The 13,641-nt window shown below is 37.3% G+C and overlaps 1 protein-coding gene across 9 annotated transcripts in view; it reads right to left on the reverse strand.

The window, feature by feature from the left end:
• Window positions 1-13,641, reverse strand: part of MYO3B (myosin IIIB) — a 230,947-nt gene that overhangs the window by 72,440 nt on the left and 144,866 nt on the right. For all 9 annotated transcript variants that reach the window (XR_008431755.1, XM_053947139.1, XM_053947140.1 and 6 more), the window contains 2 exons: window positions 7,314-7,377; window positions 6,293-6,431 (listed from right to left, as the gene is read on the reverse strand). Coding sequence is in view for 8 of the 9 variants with exons in the window: in XM_053947139.1 (XP_053803114.1) it covers window positions 6,293-6,431; window positions 7,314-7,377 (203 nt within the window). In the remaining variant the exon portion in view is untranslated. The remainder of the gene's footprint in view (window positions 1-6,292; window positions 6,432-7,313; window positions 7,378-13,641) is intronic.

Below are 13,641 nucleotides of genomic sequence, written 5' to 3' on the forward strand. Positions count from 1 at the left end.
GATTATCCTTTCCTATAATGATAGAAACACAATCACAGAACCATTAAATATCATCTGTGTGATGACAACCACAGAGTAACATAGGTTGGAAAAGACCTCTGAGATTGAGTCCAGCCTATGACTGAACACCACCTTGGCAATAGACCATAGCACTGAGTGCCACGTTCAGTCTCCGAGGCAGTAACTCCACCACCTCCCTGGGCAGTCCATTCCAATGTTTAATCACCCTTGCTGTGAAGAAATTCTTCGTAATGTCCAACGTAAACCTTTGCTGGCACAGCTTAAAACTATAACCTCTTGTCCTCTTGCTGGTTACCTGACCCCCACCTGGCTACACCCTCCTTCCAGCAAGTTGTAGAGAGTGATAAGGTCCCCCTGAGCCTCCTTCTCCAGGCTAAACATGCCCAGCTCCCTCAGCTGCTCCTCACAGGACTCACTCTCCACACCCTTCACCAGCTTCACTGCCCTTCTCTGGACCTGCTCCAGCACCTCAATGTCCTTTCTGAACTGAGGTGCCCAGAACTGGACACAGCACTCGAGGTGTGGCCTCACCAGTGCCGAGTACAGGGGGACAGCCATTGTCCTGGACCTTTTGGCCACGCTATTCCTGATACAGGCCAGGATTGCCCCTGGTTTTCTTGGCCACCTGGGCACACACTGATGTGTGCTGTGGCTGCTGCATGTGTTCAGCTGCTGTGTACCAGCATCCCCAAGCCCTTTTCCACAGGCCACTTTCCAGTCATTCCGCCCCAGCCTGTAGCACTGCATGGGGCTGTTGTGGCCAGTTTGTAGGACCCAGCAGTTGGTCGTGTTGAACCTCATGCTCTTGGTCTGGCCCATCAATCCAGCCTGTCCAGATCCCTCCACAGGGCATTCCTACCCTCCAGCAGATCGACACTGACTAAACTTGGTGTTGTCTGCAAATCTGCTCATGGTAGACTCCATCTCCTCTTCTAGATCACCAATAAAGATATTAAACAGAATTGGACCCAACACATCTCTGGGGGACACCACTAGTGACCAGACACAAAGTGGATGCAGCACCATTCTCCGCCACTCTCTGAGCCCGGCCATCCAGGCAGTTCTTAACAATAATGACTGCTTTGAGACATGGTCTTATTACCTGCTTATTTTCTCAAGAGACATCTTAAAAAATATTTTCTTATGAGGAATTTTACTTATACATTTGCAAGATAAAATGAATGATCTGGAAACATGATTTCCATTTACTAAGCCCAAAGCATTTATCCTAGGTGTGATGAGATCAGTAATCCAGTGATACTCTTTTAGGAAAAAAATAAAAAGAAGCTACTTTTTCTCCTGCACATGCCCAGTCAGGTTTTGGTTCAAAAGCTGCAGAACACTAGCAGGATCTTTTCACTGGAAATTCATTATACAACATACCACATCAGCAACTCCTCTGCTGGAGCCTTCAGCTGCAACATGGCTAATAGTAATTTGTCTGTTACAGTGCGGTGTGTTATAGGAGAATACTATGGAGATCTCACAGGCCTCACACAGACCTACAGCATGCTCAACACAATCAGATCATAATATGTAACACTATCTTGGCCTTTTTAGAGTTCCTTGTAATGCTCAAACTGTCCTGTGATCATGGACTCAAACCTGACCCACTCAGAAAAATCACCTGAAACAAAACCAGATATTTTGCCCCAAACTCCCCTAAACCCCCGATATGTAGAAAACTTCTCAGATAATTTTTTTTTATAACCAAGAGACCTGATTCCGCTCACTGTTATGATTTTACTGACTACAGTCAAGTTTTTCACGATTTATATTCCCTCAGTGTAAGATTAATCTCAGTGGAGAGCTTAAAAATGATGAAATGAAATTCCTGTTTAAACAACCAAAAGTAATTCTAAATAGATTACAAATTCTTTCCTTTAAATTCCTGAAAGATAGGATTCTGAAAGGAATGGCGTTATGTGTCAATATCATCCCATCTGCCAGTGACAACTAGTTGAAAGTCCATGCAGTATTTCACACTACATCATGTAGCAGTGGTTTTGTTTTTAATTAGGAAGGAAGGTTTGTTATAATGAAATCAAACAGGAAGCTGAGTTACACAAAAAGCTGAATGGCTTTTTGGGATTGATCTTTCTCTACTTGCACAAACTGAAGTGGCATCTTTCGTTACAAGGCACCCAGATCTTGATACCACATTTTGTGTGAGATACTGCCTGTTCTTTACTATAATACCCATTACAGTCATGCTGGGATATTGAATTTCTGTGAATCCAAGGATAAAAAGTGTCCCCATTTCCAAGTCACTTCTGATTATTGCTTTGCCATAGCCGTTAACTTTTTTTCAAAAAATGGGAATGAAATAAGACCAGAGTTAAAACTCTACTACAACATTAAATTACCATGTAGTGTAACATACTTCTCTACATGTAAGCACCTTTCACTTGCAAGCACAAGACATTGAATCAAGACTGTACTTTAGATTGAGGCAGTTTAAAAGTATTTTCAATAATAAAGTCTGGCACAAAGAAAACTGTACTCTGAAGCAAAGATCAAACATCCAAGCCACTGTTCTTTTTGGCTTGGCTATTTTAACACAATTATGCTTCTTAGCATTAAAGTTGGAACACTTACTTAAAACTGGAGTTAAGTCCTAACTTCTAATGAAGTCATCATTATTTTAAATTTCTTGTTTAGGGTGATAAACCATTAAATATCATCTCTGTCATGACAACCACAGAGTAACATTTTGGGAATAACGTCTCCCATGCCCACAATGCCCCTACTAAAACTTGTCCACAGTGGGCAAGGTGGGCAGCAGCCTTCCTCCTCATCAAGCAGTAACTTGACATATTTAACTATCTGCTTGTCCTCCATCACTGCAAAACCCAGTGACTTCATACATTTCCCCAAAGCCAGCACAGCTACATTCACCAAATCCCATTTTATGATTGGTTTACCAGAAAGGAAGAGAAAAAATTATTGACATTAAAAAAAAAATACATACCGCAAGAAAAAAATTTAAAATGGGTCACTGACTAATGGGACTCTGGCTTGAAACATGCCAAGCACTAATTTCCACTAGTTTTGAAAATATAAAAGGTTAAAGAATCTAAAATCAAAGACTTTAATGAAATGGACTATTCACTGCCTCCGACTGTGGCTACAGACAACACTGAAGACTACACTTCCAGATCTCACAGAATCCTGGCAAATTTTTCTACTTTTCACAAAGTTTCAGCATTGCAATGTGGGGTGCAAGGCATAAACTGAACATATCCATAAGTCACATTGTTCTCCCACGAGAGAATGTCCATGGCCAGAGACTCTTTGTGCATTTTCTCACTTGTTCAAAATGTCTGTGCTAAGCATAAAAAATTATGTCATCATTTGATGCAGAACTTTGCTATTCGCTTTCCTTTTGCAAACATATTTCCTTTGCATCTCAGAAAATCTGTCACATTTACCTTTGAAGCAAAGTTACATTGGTCAATTCCTTAGGAAGCACTCTTCATTAATAATTTCAAACATTCTCACTATCTATCTCATGTGTGGGAATACCACTACTTGGCCTCTGGAGATTATATTATTTTGATTCCTTCAGTACTATATTGTGACTAGAATAATTAACTTCTGGCTTAATTGTTACTAATGACTGGACTCTCTGCCAGGCACTGTGTCGCAGCAGAAACACTGGAGGGAATTCTCAGCATTGTTACTGGTCTTGCCCCAGTGCTCTGGCAGAGCGCAGGGAATGTCTTACACTCTGTGCAGTGTAAAACCAGCCCCTGTGACTCTATGGAACCATAGCACATGCATGCACTTGCTGTGCTTGCGGTTTGGCCATACTGCTCAGTCTTTCTATGAACGAGTGAGAAGGCTTTTGATGTGAAAAAGAGGCTTTTGTCTCTATATTAATTACAGAGTATAGTCTTTGCATGATTTTTGTGGAAATTTCCTTCTCTATTTTTCCTTTGCCAATCTGTTATTAAGAACAGGCAGCATGTGCGATTAGACAGCCAGATAACAAGATATGACAGAATAGACCGCTCAGTTAATATGAAAACACACAAACTCATATCAACCATTTTGTCCTTTTGTGTTCTGTCCCCTCTTGACTGAACTAGACCCTCACCTACTAAGGCCTCAAGACAAATAAGCAGCCTGTCCTTCCTTTTGTGCTTAAGCCTGCATACTTAAGACTTCCTCCTTAAGCAAACACCAACACTGCTTCATAACTGGGTCACGGACCAGTGCAGAAATCTGTCACATTCCCTTCCCCTTTGGCCTTTGTATTTCAGGTTCAAGCACCACCAAGCTGGCAGACTAGTGCTGTCTGTAATGTAATTTACAGAGAATTAAAAATCAGTCTCTAACATTGCAGAAAAATGTTTCACTATGAAAAATAACAGTCTTTGCATTGTTTGGACTACCTAGTGGGCAGCTTTTTAGTGTGAACAGCAGCTTATATAGTATCACCCGACTTTGTAGAGTTCATACATTTTTATATGTGCTTTCTTCTTCCAAAGAGACATTTCCTATTTCACTTGGTCTTCACAGTAGGTGTAGGAATACTACCTGCTTAAAAGTATACTTTATACATTAGGTCTGAATACAGACTGAGCATCAGGTGAAAGCATCTGCATCTCTGAATGCAAGCTGTGCTTTTAAAAGCACCCAAAGAAGTTATTATTCTTCACCAGGTTTACTTCCTTAATAGTTACTCACTGAAGTGTGATTTATATGATCATCTATCTGAATATTTTCATGCTTAACTAGGAAACTCTTACTTCTCTGCATTTGCATGCTTATTCATTTAAATATAGATGTCTCTTCAATAGTTCAGATCAATGTTGCATTTATCTCCTCTTCAAATTTTATTCTTCTATCATTTCACATTTTTGAAGACACTCTAAATTACTGGGTAATGGTTCTGAATTGTGTTTGCTAAGGGTGTAATTCTGCCAGTTTTACTCTAATTGTTTTACCTCAGACACAAGGTCTTTGATTTCAAGGAGACCAGTTGCAAGGTAACATACAATATGCAGTGAGAGTAAACATGATGGATTTGGGCCCTGACTGCTTCCCTCAAGAGGATTTGCTGCAATGAAGATATTTCTGTTTGACAGGTTTATTGTTTAACATGCAATAATTTAAGATAGCAATGCAAACTTCCCCTGCAGTTCTACACTATGGATTCAAAACCCATATGGACTGATATGCATGAAGAGGGAAGAATGGATTTCTCAATCTGCTCTGTTTAAATAATACTCCCTTTTTAGCATGGAAAGCACATTATGCCTTTTTAAAAGAGGAAAAACATTAAATTAACAGAACAAATTCCCTATAAATACCTATCTTCTTAGCTTTACATTGTAAATTGTTTTACTGAACTCTGTAAAATTTAAACACATAAATTGCAGGATTAGGGCTTAATTATTCAGATAAATATTTGTAGATTTACAAGATGAAGGGTGTCCCATTAAATAAATAAATAGTAATGTTAATTAATAGCACAACATTATAAACAACTAATTTTCAGTATTAATCTGGAAATTAATTTACTATCATATACATTTTGGCTCTGGTTACAGATATCGCATTATCAACCTACTTCATCTTAAACTGTGAAAGTTATTCTACAGTCTAGTAATAAAGTCTGCATTCATGGATTTGCAAAGATAGGATGATTATAAAACCCACGATAAGAGAAAAGTATTCTGATAGGGAATGATTTCCTGAAATATCCAAATATAAACCAGGTAAAATTCAAAAAATGTCAAAATGTTTTACTTTAAGTTTTTAAACTCTTGCTGAACATGGCAAAAGTAATGTAACAGCAAATAAAATAAAAAAATTGCATTGCACAGATTGTAGAATTATTGCAATGTTCCTCTGTTGCTGACTGAATCTTTGTGTGTGTGAACAAACTAGTCGTCTTTCATTCTGCCCAACATGAGAGATTTCATTACCATCTTAGACTTCTGTGGTTGGAAGGCAAAGGAAAACTGAAGCTCTTGAAGGCAGATTTGATTTCATTAAAAGGGTATTTTGAGATTAGTAATGACACTTTTAACAGAAGGTGTATTTAAAAATAATTTTACTTTTGCCTCTGTAATACAGATACTTAAGGGCTTTTTCATATTTCCAGAGTGAAAATGTGTAGAAGAAAGTTTTTTCCATTATGTTTCCTGCCTTTCAAGGGATTGTTAAATGATCTCATCAATATATAAAGCAAGTTACGTGTTGGCAACGTGTAGCTTATAAGCAGTAAACAAAATGTCTCTGCTACTTTATTATTTCTTACCTCCTTTTTCACAGGGTGTCAAGAGACTTGACAACTGATGGTCTGCAACTGTCTGGGATTGGCTAATTGATTGTGAATCATTCGTTTCAAATGAATGTTTTAGAATAAATGGAGATGCAGAAATCTCATCCAAATTATTCTGGAATAAAGAATGCTGGTTTAGGCACATGAGAAATGTATTGATTTCACTCGCTTATGATAACTTACAGCTGTGATCTCATAGAGAGCAACTTGTTATTTTCCAAGGCTCTCTGAAACATCTAATGCTAGATTTAAGTTACACAAGATTCTTGTGGCTTTCAGCAACACCGACTTAGCACCCATGTCACAAACATTTGTTTACTTTTTTCCATTTAACTTATTTATCCCCTTTCCTCATGCAGTTAAATCATAGCATGCACTGTATGCTGATTTCCTCTCATAGTTAATTTGTATCTTTAGAAAAAGCTATAGGAAGGTATTAATCTGCTTAACATTTCTAAGTACATCATCCAAGGGATTTTGTTTTTTTAATCTTACATATGCTCAGCAGAGTTACTGGCAAAAACTGTACATTTTCTCCATTTCATCCTTTCAACATCAAATGGTAAGCAGCAAAAATTGGATCAGACTTCAAAGACTATGCTGTGCTCCAAGTCACAGAGCGACTCCTCCATTTCACATATTGAATTCGAGCAGGATATCAAAGTGCTACCAAAGAACCTCAGGTCCTTACTAAAAAAGAGTCTCTAACATCTGTAGAAAGTGAAGTGCACAGACAAATCACCTCAGGGAGCAGCTAGCATTTATTCTCAGCAGCAAATTTCCAGCCTTTTGATTCTCTTATTCACTGTACCTCCCTGTCTCTCTACAGAACTAAAGTTCTTAGCAAGCAGGCTTTTGTCTCAAAGACTTCAAAACATCACTAACGGTTTCATGTTCAGATGGCTATGCCAAGCAGACATGAACACATTGCAAAACTGTAGACTCAGGAATTTGAAGTTATAATGGGATGTCGTTTTAGAAATAAACTTAGTAGTACCTTTTTAGTTTGTTTGTCAAGAAAATCGGGCACAACAGGAGAAGACTGGTTACTGGTGTGCTTCCTAAAAGCAAAGAAAAAGAAAAAATTTAGTTTAAATATTGTAATTTCTTCACTCTTATAAAAGGTTTACTGGCATACACACTTTTTTTGTTGATTTTCCCTTTTCTCCCTCCCCCAGTTTCTAAATATGCACATACAATCAATTCAGAAAAAAAACAGACCAGTCCCATTTCCTCTTATAAGAAAGTTCACACTGTTAAACACAGCAACAGGTTATGAGCAATGAATTTGTCATTAAAAATGTGTGTGTCTGTGCAGATGCGTAAAATGAGTTTACGAGAATTCAATGAAATTGAAGTAATGTATTAATTTGCTAAGATTTTATATTAAATATTTTTTCCCAGGGCTATGAAAAGCTATTTTCAGAGAATTCAAACTTAGACACTCAAAATTTGATGGATGAGAAAGAAGTGAATCACATGTGCTCTCCTAAAGCCATGTAGGTTAAGGACAGAGCAAGAAGTAAGATCTCTTAGATTCTTTGTTTATATCTGTTACTATTTTACCATCCCATTATGTCACCATAAAAATACTAAAGGTCAACTCCTACTTCATTAATGCTGATTGAAGTAACATAAAAACCTTCTGCAGGCCATGATCCTTGTTGACAGGCCTTTGAAGTCAATGGATTTCTTCAACAGTAAAGTCCACTCAGACAGAACTAGTTTCAGAATCTTCAGCTATGCAATACCAAAAAAAGATGCTACCAATTTCATTTAGTGGATTAAAAAAAAATGAGGTTAAGAGAAATTATTTGGTATGCTCATGGTCCTCAAACTGGGATTAAAACAAAGACTTTTTCATTGTTAAAACAGAATGAAGTTCATAAACATGGTAAACGTTCATCTTTTCTGTAATGCTTCAATTTTATGAGGGAACTTTGGACTTGCATGTCAGGTAAGGGGAATTTAAGTCCCCCTTTATTCTTTGACATAAAGAAAGAGAAGAAAAACATTCTTCGTAAAATGTAAATTGAATTTAGACTTGTGTTTTCCTTGGAGGAAATGAATGGATCCATTTTAGAAATGCATTATCATTTAGTAGTGGCACACTTCTTAAAGTGGAAAGTGTAACATATGTCTAGGACTGTTTTTACACTGCATTTGTGCATATACTGTATTATCTGTAAAGTTCTTTATTATTATTTTTCTTGTATATATATTATTTAGACCATAATTTATTTAGTGGCACTGGTTAGAAAACCTGCCACTTTTCCCCAAAATTTCCTCAAGCATTTGTTGAGATGATGCACTCCCCTTTTCCCCAGTATTTCTGAAAATAAATCAAATACAAGGTAAAAATGATGAATAATCCTCAAATATCACTGTAGTGGATGTCAAAATCAAAATTTTCTGTCAGATCAGTATGTTGCAAATAGCCTACAATGCCAAAACCAGACGGAATCATCATATAAATTTAAATATTCAGATTTTGTAGTGGTTTGGAACTGGATCTAAATAAGCAGCATGAAAAAAATCTCTTCTTCTAAAAAAAATACACAACCTTGCCACAGCTAGAACCTTATGTAATTGTTTAAAGCACAAAGGTAAAAATCAGCAACTTCCCTTCTGTACAACTTAAGCTAGCAAAAATCAGCCTCTGGAATTTGGAAGCCCCTAAACCCTAACTCTCTGTCAGGATGACAGCGATGCATTGTTTCTGATTAAAACAATCCTAAATTGGGTTGTATTTGCCGCAAGGGAGCCCAACCTCCCACAGAATTACTGTTGCTACCAGAAGTATGCACTTGATTACTAGCTGTTACTCATGAGCTTTTCATTGCATTTTTCTTCTCTTGTCCTGACAAGATGGGGAATGGCAGAACAGCTTGGTGGACACCTGGCAGCCAGCCAAGGTCAACCCACTGCAACATCAAACTGGCAGGGAATACTTCTGAAAACATGGTATCAGCAGCAGATCTGGGTTCATGGGCCTGGTTTCAGTCAGGCAACTTATCAATTTGCCGCTGACTGTTCAGCTACTGAGCTATAATATGCCTCAGTCTTCACATACAGGCTGTCTATAAATCACTCCATTAGCAAGAAACATTGGAAAAAGAAAGAAACATTGATTCTTAAGGTCTGTCTACACATCTGTATAGTGTATAGACTCACTATCCTTAGCATTGAAAGCAGTTGAACCATAGCAACATAAATCTAGTAACGGAGATTAACTTATGCTCGAGAAAAAATATCTAGTTCTGGGGTTACTCTGGCCATTATGAGTAAAAGTAATGGCACTTTTACTTTCATTATTTAAATGCTTTTGAAAATGTTAGAAACACTACTAGGTATTCTACTAGAAATAATACAGTTCATTTTGCAAAAGCAATATTTTATGGAATAGAACAAATTCAATCCTTCCAGTGTGGGTAGATGAAAAATTCCAAAGGGGTGGGAAGGAGGGAAAAAACAGATGACACTGGAAAATTGTGCCCAAATTCCCATTTACATCTTCAAAAATCCTAAGTAACTAAACTTAGGAGCAGTAAAATAATTAGAAGCTCACATGGCATCAGAATCAGGCCCGTGGATTCTACGGCACACCACAAGGATTGCAGACTTCCTATTTCCATCACAAGCAATAATTTCAGTGTTTGTTATGATTAAAAATAGGAAAGTGAAGCTATTAAAGGAAACCAGAATGTCTTTATACCAGCTTTTCTTGTGGAAAGAAATGAAAATTCATATTCAAATTCATATTTCTTATACGAGAAATTGCAATGTGATCTTGACAGAAGCTGAAATCACCCAAGGAGGAAGTATGGGAAGGCTGTAAGGGAATAAATTACCAAGACCCAATGGCATTCTTCTGAAGATCCTGAAAAAAAAAGATTTAAAATGTAGAGATGTGACCCTTTCAATCAGCTCTCCATGAAGAATAGAAACACATCAACATAGTGATCATTTTTCTTTTCCTTTTAATCAAAAGAATTCTTGGAATGTTTTGTTGTTGACTGACAGAGTGAGCCTCACTTTAGTGAGATGCAGGCTCCAGATCAAGTCAAAGAAACCACAGCAAAAGACAGAAGAGCTTTTATATGAAACAGGAGAATTCACATGAAACCAGTTTCTAAATGAATTTGTGCTCATGTGACTGAAATAATTAATCTCTCAGTGATACACAGGACACTGTGGTTATGTGCTAATCCACCAGTGCCCATGCAGGTAAATCCACATTGCCTGCTATTTCAATGGGCCTCCAGCTGTAGCAAACCATTGAGAAATGAACCTCACTCATTTTTCAGGCACAGCAACAATGCCATTGCAAGTAAAGCAGACACATGGAGAATTCCTCTAGATCAATTTCTATACTTACTCCCTATACTGATGCAGCAACAGCTGGTGGCACTACGATGCTATAAAAGCTGGCTTGCAATGCCAAACCCACTGGCACAGAAATATTACAGTTCAAGAAGTCACTGTGTGTTTACAAATAATTTAAAAAATTTGACAAATCATCTAAGTCACCCCCATTTTCAGAGAAAAATCAGCTACACCTATTTTTTTCCCCATACATTTGCTCGACCTGATCTTAAAGACCTGCAGTGATGAAGCTGTCAAAACTCTCCAAGGTAATCTACACAGGGTTGAACTCAACTTACCATTAGAAAGCTTTTCTTGATGTCTAATCTAACATTCTTGTGCTGCAATGCAAGCCCATTATTTCTCTCTTGATTCTCAACAGAGAACAGTTTGTTTTCACATCAGCTTTTCATGACTGGAGAAATGATACCATATGACCCTTAGTTTTTCATCTTTCTTAGACATCTCACTTTACCATGGTTTGTAGAGATATGTGATCATTTTTGCTGCCAAAGGACTTGCTAATTTTCTTCAAGGGCAGTCTCTAATATACTACCGTAACCAAATCTTGACAGTGATGAGAAAATGTTATGATGCACATATGAGTTGATGTATCCTCACTGCTAGTAAACCTCCCAATGTAAACTTTGGAGCACTATTGACTTTCATATTGCAGTTCATTACATTTCATGTAACTGTGTCTAATTTCAATCCTACCTTCTCAAGCCCTTGTACCACCACTCACTTAGTACTGATACAAATTTAGTAATCAGATTCTGCTCCATCAGTCAAGCCATTAGAGAGCAGAAATAGACCCATTTCTAGAACTTGACTTTCACATGCATACTTCCTGTAGAAAAGAAAAATGCTGAAAATTATTCTTTGTCTATAATTTTTTAAACATGTAAGTTGGTGTGCCTGTGTAGCTTTGTACAGACTCTATTATACAATCTTGATTCTGTAAGGCTCATGTGAATGTCATTACTAAAAATAAGGGTTTTGAGAACCTAAGCTGACCAAAGCCCGGACAAAATACAAAATAGGTAAAAAGAGAAAGATACAAGGAAAAAAAATCACAATTAACTCAGTTCAAGAGTGTTGACTGGTGTTGATGTCTGGTATCCTCTACTCTTAAAACACAGAGCTCCAAAGGAAACCAAGGAGCAAGGGATAGTCACTGACACACAGTTATAGTCACAGATCCAAGTGATGCATAACAAAGTCACTATGTGGAAACAATGCCTTCTTCTATACAACACAATAAGATGGCACTGATCATGTACATGTAACTAACTTATATTGTGATGTTTAGCAGTCACTGAGCTATAGTACAGTGAGCTAGAGGAAAAAAAATTAACAATACAGTAAGGGTTTTCCTGGGGAAGTATCAAATCAGTATTGCTTAACACAATTTTCATTTGGGAAGGAAATGGAAAAGATGATGATGGTGGAACATGCAGGTTAAAGATGCTTTGATGGGGTTCTAAAGGGATTTAAAGATATTTAAGAATGACAGCTCTGTCTGAACAAGAGGATGAACAAGGTAGCATAGATTAAGGTCCTTAGTCCCTGAACTGTAGATTATCCTGCTAAGCAAGAATATTTATGAAAAATATATTCACTAGAGATCTGTCAATCTAACAAGTTCAAATCACATGATGTTTTAGAAAATTACTTTTCATTTCTCCATAAATTATTCCTAATTAGCTCAAAAGAACCCTAATACTAACTTGAAATTTTATCTATGCCATTGCAAAATGCAGCATTTTTGATTTCTGCAATGATCAATTGCAAAATGGAGGCAGACATTAAGTAAGGTCGATGTCCATGCTCTCCTTGTGAAAGAGGAGACCCCATGACATTCCACCCTCCTCTGCTGCCTATTCAGCTCTATACAGAATGGTAAATCTGCTATTCAGCTGTTGTAAAAATGGCTCAGAAAGGTTTCCACTTTCCTCATTTGAACCATGTTTTACTCACGTCTTGATCATGTTTGGCTTTCAAGTAACTGGCCCTTTTAAAGCTTGATTGTGATTCAGTTCCTCGATGCCACATGCGTCTGCAGCTTCCTCTCAGTGGCTGATGATGTCAAAAAAAAGGCTTGGCAAATGTTTCATACATGCATGGCTTTTGGGGAATAATTAAAACTTAGTGTCAGCTTCCCAGGTGCACAATTACTCCCAGGATCCTGTTTCAGCAGGAGTCACAGACACTTCCACAGCTTTGTGGAAGTGAATGGAAAAACATTTTTTTCAACGAGACAAAGCCACTTCCCTGCTAATACCTACATTATCTATTTCTACTCCAATGAGGTGTATTTGCCAACTCTCGATGCATCCTTAGTTACCTGTGACATCAGCTTTGCATTTGATAATCAAATCAAGCATATAAATGCATGAAACATTTTAACATGTAATGCTAAATGAACAAATGTGTGCATTTAATTAGAAAGCCATGTCATTTATCAGCTACATTTTGCTTATGTCCTGCATTCACTAACTGAAGAGCATGAACTAGGTGTAGAGATTAAATTTCTTCTATTCTATTTCTTCTTCTTAATTTTTTAAGTGCTCATTTCTTCTGAACACTTTGAAATTCATGACTTAGTAAAACTGAGTGCTTTACGTATAACACTATAACTCAGCTTTTACACAGATCTTTAAAAGAGCAGCAGGTTGCCATACATTTAACTGCAAAGTTATACTCTTCTGCATACAACAAAACTGTGTGCCATTGTGCTTTCTGATCCCAAGTACCTTTAAGATCATTTGTCATTTTTCAGAACTACCAGTTAGGGGGAAAAAACGAAAAAGAAGTAAAAAATAAAATAAATTAATAGAAATTAAAGATAATGAAGAGAAAATAGTACTTTATTTTCTTTACTTTTGTTCCACAGTACATGAAGCCACACAGAGGCTGCCTTCTCTAGGGTCAGATTACCACCTACTGTGTTAAGCATC

Source organism: Vidua chalybeata, chromosome 7 (genome assembly GCF_026979565.1).
Source record: "Vidua chalybeata isolate OUT-0048 chromosome 7, bVidCha1 merged haplotype, whole genome shotgun sequence".
In the NCBI taxonomy this organism is placed as follows: Eukaryota; Metazoa; Chordata; class Aves; order Passeriformes; family Viduidae; genus Vidua; species Vidua chalybeata.